At 37.6% G+C, this 15536-nt stretch overlaps 1 protein-coding gene across 5 annotated transcripts in view; it reads left to right on the forward strand.

The window, feature by feature from the left end:
• The window catches only part of Arfip1 (ARF interacting protein 1), a 61945-nt gene that overhangs the window by 22255 nt on the left and 24154 nt on the right, over positions 1–15536 (forward strand). For 4 of the 5 annotated variants that reach the window (XM_070022234.1, XM_070022236.1, XM_070022232.1 and 1 more), the window contains 3 exons: positions 4773–4881; positions 7399–7494; positions 10210–10322. In XM_070022234.1, coding sequence (XP_069878335.1) covers positions 4773–4881; positions 7399–7494; positions 10210–10322 — 318 coding nt within the window. The remainder of the gene's footprint in view (positions 1–4772; positions 4882–7398; positions 7495–10209; positions 10323–15536) is intronic. The other variant, XM_070022237.1, reaches the window with a different exon arrangement.

Genomic DNA, 15536 nt, shown 5'->3' on the forward strand with positions numbered 1-15536 from the left:
CTCTCCTCAGAGACCTTCCCCGAGAACTCATGCACAGTTGCAACAAGACCTGCCACTCTCTGTCCCTCTTGCCTTATCTTGAAATATAAAGCCAAAATCTCTGTGACCTTTTCATTATTTATTACTTATTGATTACATTGTTTATTTTCATTTATTACTACCTGACATAGGTTTGTTCACTGTTCATCTCCTGCCTTCCTGCCCCTAGAACTCAAGTCTACATGGACAAGGACTGTTTCCTTCCTGTTCTCTGTAGTGGCAGAGCAGCAAGTGTCATGAAGTTGGTTCTCACTAGGTGTTGATTCAGTAAATAATACACATGCTCAAGCATGTATTTTATGTGGTAAGTGAGAGTATTAGGAAAGGTATGGAGTATACCTCAGTGGTAGATTGTTTGTCTAGTGTGTTTGAGGATCTGGATTCTATCCCCAGCACTCTAAAAGAGGAGGCTGTGCATCACTAACTTGTTATTATTGTGGAAAACCCATAGGATCTATTGATCTGCTCATGAAAATGAAGTCATCCCTCATATGTACAACAGAGGACAAAAGGAAATTTTAAATGAAAATATAATGTATCAGGAAACCCATTTGAGATCCAAGACCAGTATTTTCTTTTCCTGTCCAAGAAACTTTGTTACCTCTCTAAAGAAGGAGCTTGAGTTGTATTTGATATACAGTTGGTGAGTGATCATAAGGTTCAGGGCCTTGAATTCCTTAGATGCATGACTTACTGGATGTAGAGTAGCCTTCCTTCATTCTTAGGAACACACAGACTTCTTGCCTTTTGGATTTTAAGAAGTGCTCCATTGACTGAAAGCCCAATCCATTCTGTTGAGTTGCCTTTGTTTCCTTATGATAATGTTTCTTTATTACTTTATTTTTGAAGTTCATGATTTCCCAGATGTCTCTTTTGGCCCTATTTCTTTGTTTCCTAGAGAGTGCTTATTTTTGTATCAAACTCATCCTGTCTCTTTAAAGTATATCTTTCCTATATTTTTCTCCATCTCCACCTGTTCTCAAGATAGTTTCTATAAAAGCTATTATTGTTGTATACATTAAGTTGTATATTTCATTATCTGTCCATCTATCTGGTTATTTATTTTGAAATGAAGACTCACTCTGATGCCCAGGCTGGCTTTGAACTCCTGGGCTTATGTGATCCTCCCAAGCAGATGAGACTAGACAAGTGCCACTGCTGCAACTAGCTGGTGGACATTTTAAATCCATGTCTCTCAGTACCCTCTGTGTAGTTGCTCTATTGAGTTAATTATATGGCTGTTTTCATATATAGGCATGCCCTAATATAATTAAGATGACATTGTAAGTATAATAATAAGGCTGAAGATACTTTTAATCCTATGTTTCTGGGATGATAAGGAGGTACATTAAGGACCTTGGTAGATTCTACTGTCTTCATTATTCAAAAAATAAAATTACTCATTCTAAATTATATGAAAACCCGTTTAATGCCCAGGGTTGAGTTTTTTGTTGTTGTTATTTGGGTTTGGGGGGGGGGAGGTGTGATCTGTTTGTTTGGGGGTTTTTTGGTATCAGGGATTGAACCTTGGGCCTTGAGGATGCTAGGCATGCACCCCACCACTTGAACCGCCTCCTGCCCTTTTGTTTTTATTTTGTTTTTAAAATAAGGTCTTGGCTAACTTGGCCTGGACTGGCCTCAAGCTCGAAATCTTCAAGTAGTTGGAATTACAGTCATGTACCACCATGTACAGCTGCCCAGTTTTAGTGATAAGAAAACAATCTTACTTGTTCCAACTTCAAATCTCCCAAAGATTTCTGTTGGAGATGGGCAAAGGAGACAGATACTAATATTTGAAGTGCCAGGTGTTATCCTGTGTGTTTGTTACATATTGTTAATGAGGTAAGAATTAAAGAAACTCAGATATTCAGAGAACCTGCCTGGTATCACATAGCTACTAAATGACTGAGCCAGCCAATTCAGGTTCATCTGACCTGTCTTCAGAGCAAACATTGCAACCATTACATTAAACTGCCTCATCAAATGATTACTTGCTATTTTTTGTTGCTGTTGTTGGAGACTGGGACTCGAACTCGGTATCTGAGGCTTGCTATTGCTCATTGACTGGTGCTCTAGGACCAGAGTCACTCCTTTTATAAAATAACCATACACTTAGAATAAGAGCCATTTCTCAAATGTTCACTGATATCCAGTCAGTGCTGTCCAATCTTGTTTGCCTTCTGAAAGTTTGCCCTGAATCTCTCAATCCAGAAAGCATATTGGAACTGCAATTGAAAATAAGTAATAGTGCTCACTGTGACCTACCATATGAAAAGCATTTTACACACTAATGATGATAACTGCTTTATTTCCAACTATGTTAGTAGCAAATCACTTGATACACACTTTGCTACAAGTGAAGATAAGATGAAATTCCAGTCCTAATTAAACAGTAGGATAAAGGGGCCATTCCCAGACACAATTGCAAGTTCATTTAGTTTATTCCCAATAATCACTCAGTAACTGGATTATTTGGGAAATCAAGCTACAGATTTGGAGATTTAAGATTAAATAAATGAAACAAATTTCCAAAACTAAACCAAAGTGCTTTAAAAGATGATGTTGCATGATCATTTATTAATACAGTAATTTTACTGATTTGATATACAGCCTAAAAATACAAGAAAGACTGCAGGAGATCAATATACAGGAGTTAGGAACTGGAGAAAGTTATTATTAAAGTGCTTTAATAAGAGTACTTAAGGATAATTTTAAGCAATATTAAAACTAACTGATGTCCTAAAGTGTAGATTATTTTAATTTCTATGTATTTAAGTCATGTGTCTTTTTAAATGTTTGTGGTTTTAACTAAAGAATTTAGTGGTAGAGAATCAACATGTCTGGACCTAGATACCCAGTCTGATTATCAGGCGTCCTCCAAAGGTAACCTCAAGGTAGAGAAAAGCATCAGCCCATGCCTGCTCACCTAAGGGTTTTGCTTCAGTTCTCAGATTAGATACCTACTTCCATTTGCAGCACATACCTTTTCCCAGAACCATATATAAAATAAACCTAGCTGTTTTTTTATTACATTTCTTCCTTTGCAGAGTAGAAACGATTGTTTAAATTGAATTATATCTTGATGAGTGGTTTAAATAATATCCTGGTTTGTCTATGGAAATTAACTTGTATAAGGGCAACTTATGTCAGGTGTGTGTGTGTGTGTGTGTGTGTGTGTGTGTGTGTGTGTGTGTGTGTGTGTGTGTGTGTGTGTGTGTGTGTGTGTGTGTGTGTGTGTGTGTGTGTGTAAAATCTTAGCTATTTCATTTTATTAATATGTGGCTATACCATAAACTATCATTAGAAGTTTGTATTTAAAGTATTCTTAATTCCTAATTTCATCTTTTCTCCACATTTCCTTGGCTCCTCCTCTGGTCTTGGGCTAGATGTAGGTGCATCTTGTGACTGTTATTCGTACATGTCTCCCAAATTTTTCTGCCATTCTGTGCCTCCATATCTCAACATAGACTTTCACTAGACCTACCATGGCACCTAATTGCTAGCCTGTGCCAATAATATGCTTTTGACTAGCCTTCCTGCCTTCTCCCCGACAAATGTTTTTATTATGTTGAGAATGCATCCTGGTTTATCCTCATTCCATCTCTCCAGCCTTCTGTATCCTCCACCTTGGTAGCTTATACACACAGATGCCATCTTTTAAGACTTTACTTCCATTTAACTCACAGTAGTTATTCTTCTGAATATTTTAACTACATCACAGATTGTTGCATACTTTCCTGCTTGATTATAACTTGTCTTCAACTGATTAAGATATATTAAATGAGTATAATTCTCCCTGTGGAAAAAAATACCCTGGATCCCTACTGTAGGCTATATACTTTAGCATTAAATTACACAAGGTATGATGGATTAGTAAAATATATAACACTACTTTATAGCATAGTATCTTTGTGTGTGTGTGTGTGTGTTGTTGAGGTTTGAACTCAGAACCTCGAGCTTGATAGATTGACATTCTACCACTTGAGCCACATCTTCAGCCCTGCTTTTGCCTTTCACACTTTTGCTCTGAGCTGCCTCTCCTTTTCTGAAGTTGGAGAAACCCAATTTACCCAGCTCACCTTGAAGCTGAAGATAAATTAATATTGCAAGTCAATAATTCGTTTACGTTGGCCACTGGTACAGGCTCATCATTGTATTAGACATCAGTCAACTTCTAAATATTAGACACAGCATTTTAGTGATCTTAATTATGATTTTTCTGATTTATTAGTAGATTAAAAATTTTAATTCAGTCAGGCACCAGTGGCTCATGCCTATAATCCTAGCTACTCAAGAGGCTGACATCTGAGGATTGCAGTTCAAAGCCAGCCCAGGCAGGAATGTCTGTGAGACTGTTATCTTCAGTTAACCACCAAAAAGCTAAAAGTGGAGCTATGGCTCAAGTCGTAGAATGCTAAACTTGAGCAATGAAGCTCAGAGACAGCACAGCCCTGAGTTCAAGCTCAACATCAGCATACACAAAATTAAATTAAATTTTGATTTCTGTCTGCTGCTTAGTTCTAAAATAATGAAAACCTGTTATATTTGACATATGCTGTGACACTTAATAGTACATCTTGCCATATTTGCTGCTGATTATATATCATTATAGAAAACCATAACAATATAAAGGAAAAGAGAAAAATAGTATGAGATTAAAATAACACAATTATTCTGAACTGTTATGTGCTGTGGAATTTATAACTTTTTTCTTTTATCCATACATTACTAAGGATTTGAAGCGTTCATTACCATCTGGACTGGGTCTCTCAGAATCTCAAATTACATCTCATGGCTTTGATAGTACCAAAGAAAGGGTTATTGAAGCAGGAGCATATCAAGGTAAGAGCCATGTGCTTGTAAATATGACTGGGTGGAGGAGGGGGGAAGTTCACCCTATGCCACCTTTATGAAGACAGCACAAGAGCTGAGCCTCTAACTTTATTGATAAAATAAGTCACAGATTTAACTGTAACTTAAGGGTAGGGATGGAGGGGGGATGCTGGAATATACATACGGCTTTGATCAAGATGCATTGTACTTACAACCTGACTTGTGTGGAATTGTAACCTCTTTGTATACATACTTATTAATAAAATTACAAAAAAATTGGTCACAAATGTAATTATTAACCTCTTGAACTTACACAACTTAGAAATTGTTGTAATAATTTTCTTTTTAGATTAGTGAGTGTAATTTTACTCATTATCATCTGGGGTTGGGACCAGGGCATCTGTAATGCTGGGTACAACTCTACCACAGCGTATATCCCCAGCCTGTGAAGTACTGAAATGGAAACTCATAACTTGTATCATAATATAAATTTAGGTTATGTTGGTTGGTTTGTAACAAAAAATTTATGGCTATACTTACTTGTATAAATACATATTTCTTATTTCAAAAGAGAAAAGAAAATGAATTACTGTTTTTCCTACTTTCATGCTACAGAGAAGGTCTTCAAGGCCATCTGCAAGTTCAGTAATTTGCTAAGAGAACTTGCAGGAATCAGTGTAAAGCCCACTCATGGCTATACTTTATTATAGTGGAAGACTACCAGGCATATTCAGTAAAGTCAGAAACTGTATGAGACAAAAAGTAAAATTAGGCGTGAGCTTCCAAGAGTCTTCTAACAAAGTTGCACAGAGGTGTCTTCGTTCCCCAGGGTTTTTAATTAAGATTACTCACAAATCATCCTCTGTCTAGCAGTATCAAGCGTCTAGATTTTGAGAAGGAATACAGACTCAGCATAAACCACATTGTTTATATAAACACTGTAGGCCTAGTGAGCCCATCCCTGTGGGAAGGAGACAATCCCTCCTAAGTTCAGGTTCCCAGTCACTAGTCAAGAGCCAGATATATAAGCTGAGTTAGACCTACTGTTAAAAGTAAAATAGCTTTTCTGCACACATCCTGTATGATATGTGTGTGTTTGTGTGTTCAATAGAAATGAAAAATTGCCTCCTGTTTTAATGTTCTTACCTAGAATAACTTTTCTAGTGCTCATTTTTAGGAGTGAAAGAAAAACCTGTAAACATATCTATGTAGAAACATTGATCGTTTTTTTTGGTAGACCTATAGTTAAGTAGTTACAGTTGATGACCAGTGAATTATATTAATTTTAGTGCTGTCTTGTAATTCCACAAGTGGAAAGATCCATTATTATTATTATCTGCAAAAGGTTGCAGATAATAGTAATGTATATTTTTATTGTAGAATTGTCCAACTGTTTAGGACAACTTAGATTTTGGTACATATTTTTTGCTGGAATAGGCATTAAGAATAATCCAGTATCATATTCTCCTCTGTAGGCTGTGAAGAGAATGGACCTTGTAGTAACATCATTTTTTTATGTTTAGAAAAGCAAAGCTATAAAAAAGAAGAAAGCATGTCATGTCTTAGCAGTACACAGTATAAGCCCTATGGGCACTCTATTTATTTATTCTGAATCATTGTAGCAATTCTGTCTAGGGGATGAATTTTTTTCTTTTTTTTTTTAATTATTATTATCCTTAAGTAGTTATACAAAGAAGTTCCCATTCTATAAAACAGTGTATGAATACAAGGTGTCTGACAACATTGTCACTAGGGGATGACTTTTAATTTGACAGGATTGACTGAATAAGACTTACTTTACTGGGCTGGGAAGGTGGCTCAGTGGTTGAGCGCTTGCCTTGCATACATGAGGCCCTGGGTTCCATTCCTCAGCACCACATAAGCAAAAAGAAAAAAGCCAGAAGTGGTGTTGTGGCTCAAGTGCTAGCCTTGAGCTGAAGAACTGAGGGACAGCGCCCAGGCCCAGAGTTCAGGCCCCACCAAAAACTTACATCATTTTTGTTGACCTCCATTTTCACATTTTATTTTTACTTATTTACGTACTGGGAATCAGGCCCAGATCCTCATACATACTAGGCAAACCCCAGCCCCATTTTCAAAATTTAAATGTCAACATAGAACAAAAATGAATTTAATATTCAGATATTTTTAAGTATTTCAATGAAATGATTTAGCTCACATTTAATTAAATCTCTTTTTCCCCATAACTGAAACAATATTGCAGAATTAGGGCCTCCTGGCAATTGTAATTTTAGTACATGAACATTAAAATGCTAGTCACACTTGTTCAAAGATTAAACCCTAATCCAAAAGATGCTTAGTTTCACTTTGATAGCTTCATTTTGATGCAGTTTGTATAAGAGCACAACCTGGTCGTGCATTTAATCCTACAGGAAAGTGAACATATCCAGTCTTTAATCTTCAGTGTTTGAATATTTAAAGGAAATGTCATTAAACCTGTATTCAAAATGTGCAGCTTGTGGAAGAGGAAAAGGATTTTCACAGTCAAATGTCTGCCCTTTCCAGGTTCCCCAGCACCACCTTTGCCATCTGTTCTGTCTCCTAGCAGGGTTGCAGCTAGCCGACTGGCTCAACAAGGAAGTGATTTAATAGTTCCCGCAGGTATTCACTGCACTGATTGGATAAAGTCCTCTTGCTACTGCTGAAGCTAAACTAACTCAGTTTCATACTCACTTGCTTTGTATTCTTAGGTGTGTGTTTTTCTGGCCTTTTCAGTGACTGCTTCTTTATTTCTTAACAATAAGGAAAATAATTTTTCTAGACACAGCCTATCTTTCTTTTCAGAGTAATTACATCTCAAAGCTGAAATTCAATCTTTTTTAAGTTAAAAACATATTGAAATGTAGGTTTGTTTCAAACCATTCTTTCTTTGCTCTGGGCATTGCAGGTTCATTTATTTCATTCTAACAATCTCAGCTTGTCACCTCTGTCCTGTTTTCAGTTTAAAAAAAGGGGTGGGGGGAGCGGAAGCTTCAACAACTAAGTTGTTTATTATTGGATAAGTTTGCTTTCTTATTTTAGTCTCAACTTACAAGTAGTTTGTAGAGTAAAACAAAATACCACCTAATTTACCAGTTATACCCACTGAAAAACACTTGGAAAATACCAGTGTGGCTGCACTTTAATGTTGTTGGACTATAAAAACAGAAAAAGAAGCTCATTGCGATGGCACACATCTAAAGCCCCAGTACTTGGAAGACTGAGACATGAAGATCATGAGACAGCCTGGGCTGTATAGCGAGACTCCACCTCTAAGAAACAAAATAGGAAAAAGGAACTCCACACTTCTTTTTATTTTATTACTGTGAGGATTTTGTAAATTCTCAGATGTGTTTGATTTTATAAACCATGCTCAATCTTTGTAGTGAAGTTATGTTTAAGGTTGGACTGGCTACAAGAATAAGTTGAAAAAGACATTTTTAAACATTTTTTCTCCTTATTTTACTGTTTTTAAATTAATTTTTAGACAATTTCCATCCCAGGTCATTGATATCATAAACTTTCTACCACCACAGTCCCCCCGCCTCAGTGTGTTGGTACTCTGTATTGCCTGGCTCCAGAACTCACATGGCACAGTAGTCATACCATGTGCAGGGCAGGGATCTCCTACACCTCCCCCCAGCCTGCCTTCCACCCCGCTGCCCCCCACCCCACCTCCATTTCCTTCCCCAGATGCCCCAGCCCCACTTCACCTGCTATAATCCTCACTGGCCCAGGCAAGCAGTGTCCCCAGGGGCCTGATGATGTTAGGAAGGTACTGCAGGCTCACCTGGCGCTGCAGTGGGGTCCCAGGGCACCCTGTCCTACTATTTCTCCTACACCTGTTTTTCCAACTACCACAGGAATCACTCTCCCATAATTCTCATAAACATTTATGAAAATCTTTCTGCTGTGGAAAATACTTTACTAGAAATATTTTATTACAAACTATGGAATGTATTTCCCTGCCCCTCCCCCACCTCTTTCTAATACTAGAAATTGAACTCAGGGCCTCCTTGCTTTCAGACAAGTACTCTACCACTTGAGCTATGCCCTTAGCCCTTTTGTTTCTGTTATTTTTAAGCTAAAATCTTGTATTTTTACCTGACCATCCTTGGACTATGATCCTCTCATTTATACCTCCCTCATAGCTGAGGTTGTAAACATATGCTACTGTATCCTGCTTTTTCATTGAGATGAACTCTCACTAACTTCTTTGTCCAGGCTGACCTGGAATCTTGATCTTACAAGGTAGGGAGGGTTAAAGGAGTATACAGCCATGTTCAAATTAGTTTCAATAGTAACCCTGTAGTTTCTATAGAAACTCATATGGTTGGACTATAAAAACAGGAAAAATGCGGGGCTGGGAAGGTGGCTCAGTGGTAGAGCGCTTGCCTTGCATGCTTGAGGCCCTGAGTTCGATTCCTCAGCACCACATAAGCAAAAAGAAAAAAGCTGGAAGTGGCGCTGTGGCTCAAGTGGTAGAGAGCTAGCCTTGAGCTGAAAAGCTGAGGGAAAGCACCCAGGCCCAGAGTTCAGGCCCCACGACTGGACCCCCCCAAAAAAAAAAAAAAACAGGAAAAATGAGCTGGGATGGTAGAGCACTCTGTACAGTTTCTAGTAACTACAGAAAAGTTGGTTTTATGTCTTAGTTGTTGGAGCAGTCTATTGATTGGTAGGACTTTACATTGCCTTGCTTTTTAAATTTGGGGGTGAGGGGCTACTTAGAAAAATGTACACTGTAGGTCTGTTTTAACACATTTTGCTGTAATGATAGTAGCGCTTTTTTTTTTTAATGTTCTAACTGATATATAAAAACAAAAAGTAGCCAGGCCCTGGTGGCTCACGCCTTTAATCCTAGCTACTCAGGAGGCTGAGATCTGAGGATTGTGGTTCAAAGCCAGCCCAGGCAGGAAAGTCCGTGAGACTCTTATCTTCAGTAAACCACTCAGAAAACCAGAAGTGGCACTGTGACTCAGCCTTGAGCTGAAGAGCTAAGGGACAGTACCCAAGCCCAGAGTTCAAGCCCCACAACGGACAAAACAAAAACTGAACATTAACAGTGAAGATATTTTGATACATACATATATATTATATTTAAATCAAGTTAAAGTTATCATTTATCATTTCTTTATATCAAAAACATTCATTTTTTAAGTGAATAGGAAATTTAGTACCTTCCATGCTTCCAGGAAGTTTGTAATTCTTCACTTTGTGGGAGCCTTTTTAGTTTTTTAAGTGCAAAAGTAATTTAGTGTGAACAGCATCAGTATTTCCTTTTCTTTCTCCCCTTTGTCTTTATGTGGATTATTTTTGTCTTTTGTTATGATCATGCAGGTGGCCAAAGAACTCAGACAAAAAGTGGACCAGTTGTTCTAGCAGATGAAATTAAAAGTCCTGCAATGGAAAAGTTAGAACTTGTTAGAAAATGGAGTCTAAACACATATAAGGTTTGTATTTCTTAAACTATTTTCTAAGAATTTTCATTTGTATGTTATTTAGATTCTTTTTTTTTTCATTTATAAGAATAGGAATTACATTTTCATGGAAACATGGTAATACAATTAGAAAAATGAAATGTTTATTTCATTTTTTTTCATTGTTGATCTTTACATATACTTTAAAAGTCAGTACAAGCTTGGAGCCAGTGGCTCACACCTGTAATCTTAGCTACTCCATAAGCTGAGATCTGAGCATCATGGTTCAAAGCCAGCCCCAGCAGAAAAGTTTATGAGACTCTTATCTCCAGTTAACTCCCAGAAAACCAGAAGTGGTGCTGTGGCTCAAGTAGTAGAGTGCTCGCCTTGAGCTGAAGAGCTCAAGGACAGCTCCTAGGCTCATAGTTCAAGCCCCATGACTGACGTAAAAAAAGAGTCAGTACAGAGTGTAAAAAGGTACTAAAATGCTCAACAGCCTTGAAATACATTTAGCTTAAGAGTTGCTATAGGTATATTTTCCCCTTTTCTTTGATACTTCACTTTTTTTTTTTTTTTTTTTTTTGTCGTTTGTACGGCTTGAACTCAGGGCCTGGGTGCTGTCATTGAGCTTCTTTTGTTCAAGGCTAGCCCTCTACCACATTGAGTCACAGTTCCACTTCTGGTTTTCTAGCTGTTAATTGGAGATAAGACTCCACAGACTTTCCTGTCCTGGCTGGTTTTGAACCTCAATCCTCAGATCTCAGCCACTTGAGTAGCTAGAATTACAAGAATGAGCCACCAGCTTCGGCACTTCACTTGTTTTTAATTTTAAGAGATGATGTCTCACTGTGTTGCACAGGCTGGTCTTGAACTCCTGGTGTCAGGTAATCCTCCTGTCATAGCCTCCTGTAGAGCTAAGATTATAGACATACAACACTAGTATATTCATACATAAAAGTATATTCATACTTGAAATTCTCTGATCTTTTGTAATAACTAAGTAATAACTACAGGCAGCATCTAACTGCAAAATAATTAGATTCTGAGTTTTAAATATTGTTATTTTCATTGTTCCAGAGAAATTTATTATTTTTCTTTATTCTCTGTAAAATTCATTTAACTAACCTACAAGGTATTGGATGTATTACAAACAGCTCAGGCCACAAATCCACTTGGAATCTGTTGGAATCTTAGCAAGGATAAGGCAGTAGAATTCCTGGAGTAGTTAAATAGCTAAAGTGCCAGCAGTACACAACTTTGTGAAGGGAGTTGATTGGTTGAGGATCTAGTGTATTAAGAATTGTCAAAGCTGGCCCGGTGGCTAATGCTTGTAATCTTGGCTACTCAGAAAGCTGAGATCTGAGGATCACAATTCCAAGCTACCGTGGGTAGGAAAGACCGTGAGACTCTTACCTCCAATTCACCACCAGGAAACTGGAAGTGTGCTGTGGCTCAGCTGGCAGAGCAATAGCCTTGAGCTGAAGAGCTGAGGGACAGCACCCAGGCCCAGAGTTCAAGCCCCATGACTGAAAAAACAAATTGTCTACATTTTTGTACAAAGTGGATTTCTCTTATCTTCTGAAGTGTTAGAGTAAATTGCTCTTTTAGTTAGTATTTTTAAATTAAAATCATCTACAAAAGTACAAGTTTTCTCAGATTGAAAAGTGTTTTTAAATGTGCTATGTGAATTTTTTCAAAATAGCCGATGTTAGAACAGACCCGAGAAATGCCAATGGTAAGATGCTGTTTGTGATAGAAGTGGTGAAATTGAGTGGAATGCAGTGTAAACACGTGGAGATGCAGCAGTGTCCCCCTCCACATAAATGAGATGATAAGCTAATTAAAATGGAAAAAAGAAAAGACACTGCTTAAGCTGTTTTCCTGTAGGCCATTCTTGTAAATCAATGTCCCTTCTGTTGTCAAAGGTGGGGATTCTATGAATCTTCTTACGTTTGTATGCCTCATATCACAGCTGCTAGCCGGAGAATTCATCAATGGCTACTGTCTTCTTTCTGAGCTCACATAGGCACTCAGTGTACCTTATGGGTTCTGCCGTCTTCATGTCCTCCAGCAGCCTTAAAGCCAGAGTTAATGTCTATTTCTCTCTGTCCCTGTTTCTGTCTCTCTGTCCTTGTGTCTCTGTCTTTTCAGTCTTTCTCTTTCTCAGTGTTGTTAATAGTTTCTCAGCAGATTCTCTTAGATCATGTTCAGCTAATGTGGTCATTGTTGCTTTAAAATCCCTCAGGAGATCCACCTTGTCTCTAGGTGGCCTGAATCTGACCTCTGCCCACCTTGCCAGCTCTGTCTTCTGCTACTCTCGCCTGTGGATCTGTGTGTGCCAGATTCCACAGTGATCCCCTTAAGCAGCCTGCGCTTTCTCACACTTCTGCACTTTGTTCATGAGCTGGATCCACCAACTGTTTGGAATTCCCCTTAGCTTTGCTTGTTTATCTTTCATACCACACAGAGTTTAATTCATTCATTCTTCAAACTTAGCCATTTTTTCTTCATTTGTTCAGGAAATCTGCCTCTATAAATATTGTGTATCCACACATTTTGAACTTTAAGAGAACAGGTATTATTTCTGAAGCTAATAAATACCAATTCTATGTTTTGTTTTGTTTTCAAGTTGAGGCTTTTGTTTATTTGTCTTCCTCTGCTGTCTTTTACTTGTTTTTCTTGTTCCTTATCTAGTTGTTCCTGTCTGTATCTGTGTTATCATTTCCTTTCACCTGTTTCTTACCTCTGCAGTAATCTGTCTTACAGTACTAGCACACCATCTGAAGCTTGTTTTAAAATGAATGTTAATGAAAATGGCTTACATAAGATATTGCATGCGTGGTATAATGCCATTTGAAGGAAGGATCGTTTCCCTTACTGTGATCACTTTATTTTTACATGAAAAATCAGAACTTAATTTGGATATTCCAGTCTAGGTCACAAAAGAAGAAAAAAAATTGGACTTAAATAATTTAATGCAGCATTGTATCCTGTGTGTTTAGGCTGAGATAAATCTCTGAACCAAAAGAAGCTCACTGTAAGAATTCTATTGAGTCTACATGACTTTCTTTCTTCAACTATTTGGGTCCAAATTAAAGCCAATGTTGGGTATTTGTTGTCCTTGGATAATGCTTTAAGTTCTTATTCTGAGTTGCTTGATTTAAGACTGCTTGTATTCATATTACTCTTGACTAACTTGATTCTGGCTCTGACTTTGATCCTCCCTCCTTTGTGATTTATGCCTTTAATTCCTCTTGTTTCTATTCTAGCAAATACTTTGAGGATTTTATTCAGAGAAAATACTTAATTCCATTTATATAATATATAATTTAAAACAAATATAAGGATTTGTGGGGGGGGTGCGTTTGTGGGACTTGAACTCAGGACCTATATGCTCTCCCTGAGCCTCTTTGTGCTCAAGGCAAGTACTCTACCACTAAGCCACATTCCCAGCCTCCTAAGTAGATTACAGGCATGAGCCACCAATGCCCAGCTAGATTAAAATCTTTTTTAAAAGGTAAGGTTGTGCTGTAATGCCCAGTTTGAAGTCTTTTTAAATATTCATCTCAGCTTTTTTTAAATAAGTCATCTCAGTTCAACTTTCCTAAATGCAAAGTACTTTTTTTTTTATTTTCCATTAGGAATCACTTTTTTTTTTCTTTTTCTTTGTCATGGGGCTTGAACTCTGGGCCTGGGCACTGCCCCTCAGCTCTTCAGCTCAAGGCTAGCACTCTGCCACTTGAGCCACAGTGCCACAGTGCCACATCTGGCTTTTTCTGTTTATGTGGTGCTAAGGAATCAAACCCAGGGCCTCATGCATGTGAGGCAAGCACTCTATCACTGAGCTACTTTCCCAGCCCAGCAATCACACTCTTACTAAAGTGATACCTTTTAAATTCATAACTGAGTTTCTTGTCATCTTGCTTATTTATTTATTGGTTGACCTACTCTATCCATTCATTTCTCTATCTATCACCTTAATCACTCTTTGTGTGTGTGTGTGTGTGTGTGTGTGCGTGTGCGCGCGTGCATGTATGTATGTATGTGTGCACGCTCACATGCCATGTGTACACACTAATCCTAGGTCTTGAACTCAAGGTCTGAGTGCTATCCCTGAGCTTTTTTGCTCAAGGCTAGTGCTTTACCACTTGAGCCACAGCTTTACTTCTGGCTTCTTAGTAGTTTATGGAGAGAAGAGTCTCACATTCTTTCCTGCTAGGGCTGGCTTTAACCTGTGATCCTCAGGTCTCAGCATTCGAATAACTAAGATTACAGGCATGATGAGCCACCAGTGCCTGGCTCTTAATCATCCTTTTAAAAATTGTTCAGTTGTTGTTATGAATGTAAGTGTTTTATACTTAAATGTCTTTATTATTTGACATTACAGAGAAATCTCTTGCTTCTATTTAAGTACACAGTGACTGTTCTATAAATTCATGAGCCAATACAGTGGTGACTCATAGTTTTCTGCACACTATGTGTTAATTTTGTTTCATCCGCCCTTCTCCAAATAGAAAAACCTCTATGTAAGTCAATAATTTACTGTAGCTTCCTTCTATCCTTTTAATTTAGTTTCATGTAGCAGCTATTGTTCTCAAAATTAATTCTTAATTTATATGAGAAACTTTCCCAGCTCATTATAAGTGGTTTCCATTTTCACAGACTTTGAGGAAAGGTAGACATTTAATCTTCATTCCCTTTTATCTTAAACTTGCTCTGTAATACATCTTGGTCTTCGATTTTGCATTTTAAGTTTAGTATACACTAGAAATAAATTTAAATAAAAAATCCAGTCTTCAAGGATTATGTAAAAAACTTCCTCTGAGACCCTGATGAGTGGCAAAACTTATTTCTTTGCAAAACTAGGTGGACACCTTCTAATGATCTCATTTCCAGATTTAACTTTTTTCTTTTTTTTAACTGTATTTTTTTTTTTTTTTTTGGTCTTTTCTTTTTTGGTACTGGGGATCGAATCCAGGATGTTGCACTTGCTAGGGAAGCACTTTGCCACTGAGCTACATCCCAGCCCTTAGCTTTTTTCTTAAGGGTGTATAAATAGCCTGTGTTAAGAGTATAGGCTGTGTAAATTCAGCTTCAAAACTTGTTTCAGATGTCCAGTTTTATCTTAATTTGCATCACAGTGACCTTATTCTGGTCACTGTCTTCCTTCTGGGAAATATACAGCATTTCTTATTAAATCTTTGCCTGCTTGTAGCTGCTATTTTTGTGAAAATATGGCCACTCAGA

Source organism: Dipodomys merriami, unplaced genomic scaffold (genome assembly GCF_024711535.1).
Source record: "Dipodomys merriami isolate MVZ:Mamm:240054 unplaced genomic scaffold, mDipMer1.0.p SCAF_15, whole genome shotgun sequence".
NCBI lineage: Eukaryota > Metazoa > Chordata > Mammalia > Rodentia > Heteromyidae > Dipodomys > Dipodomys merriami.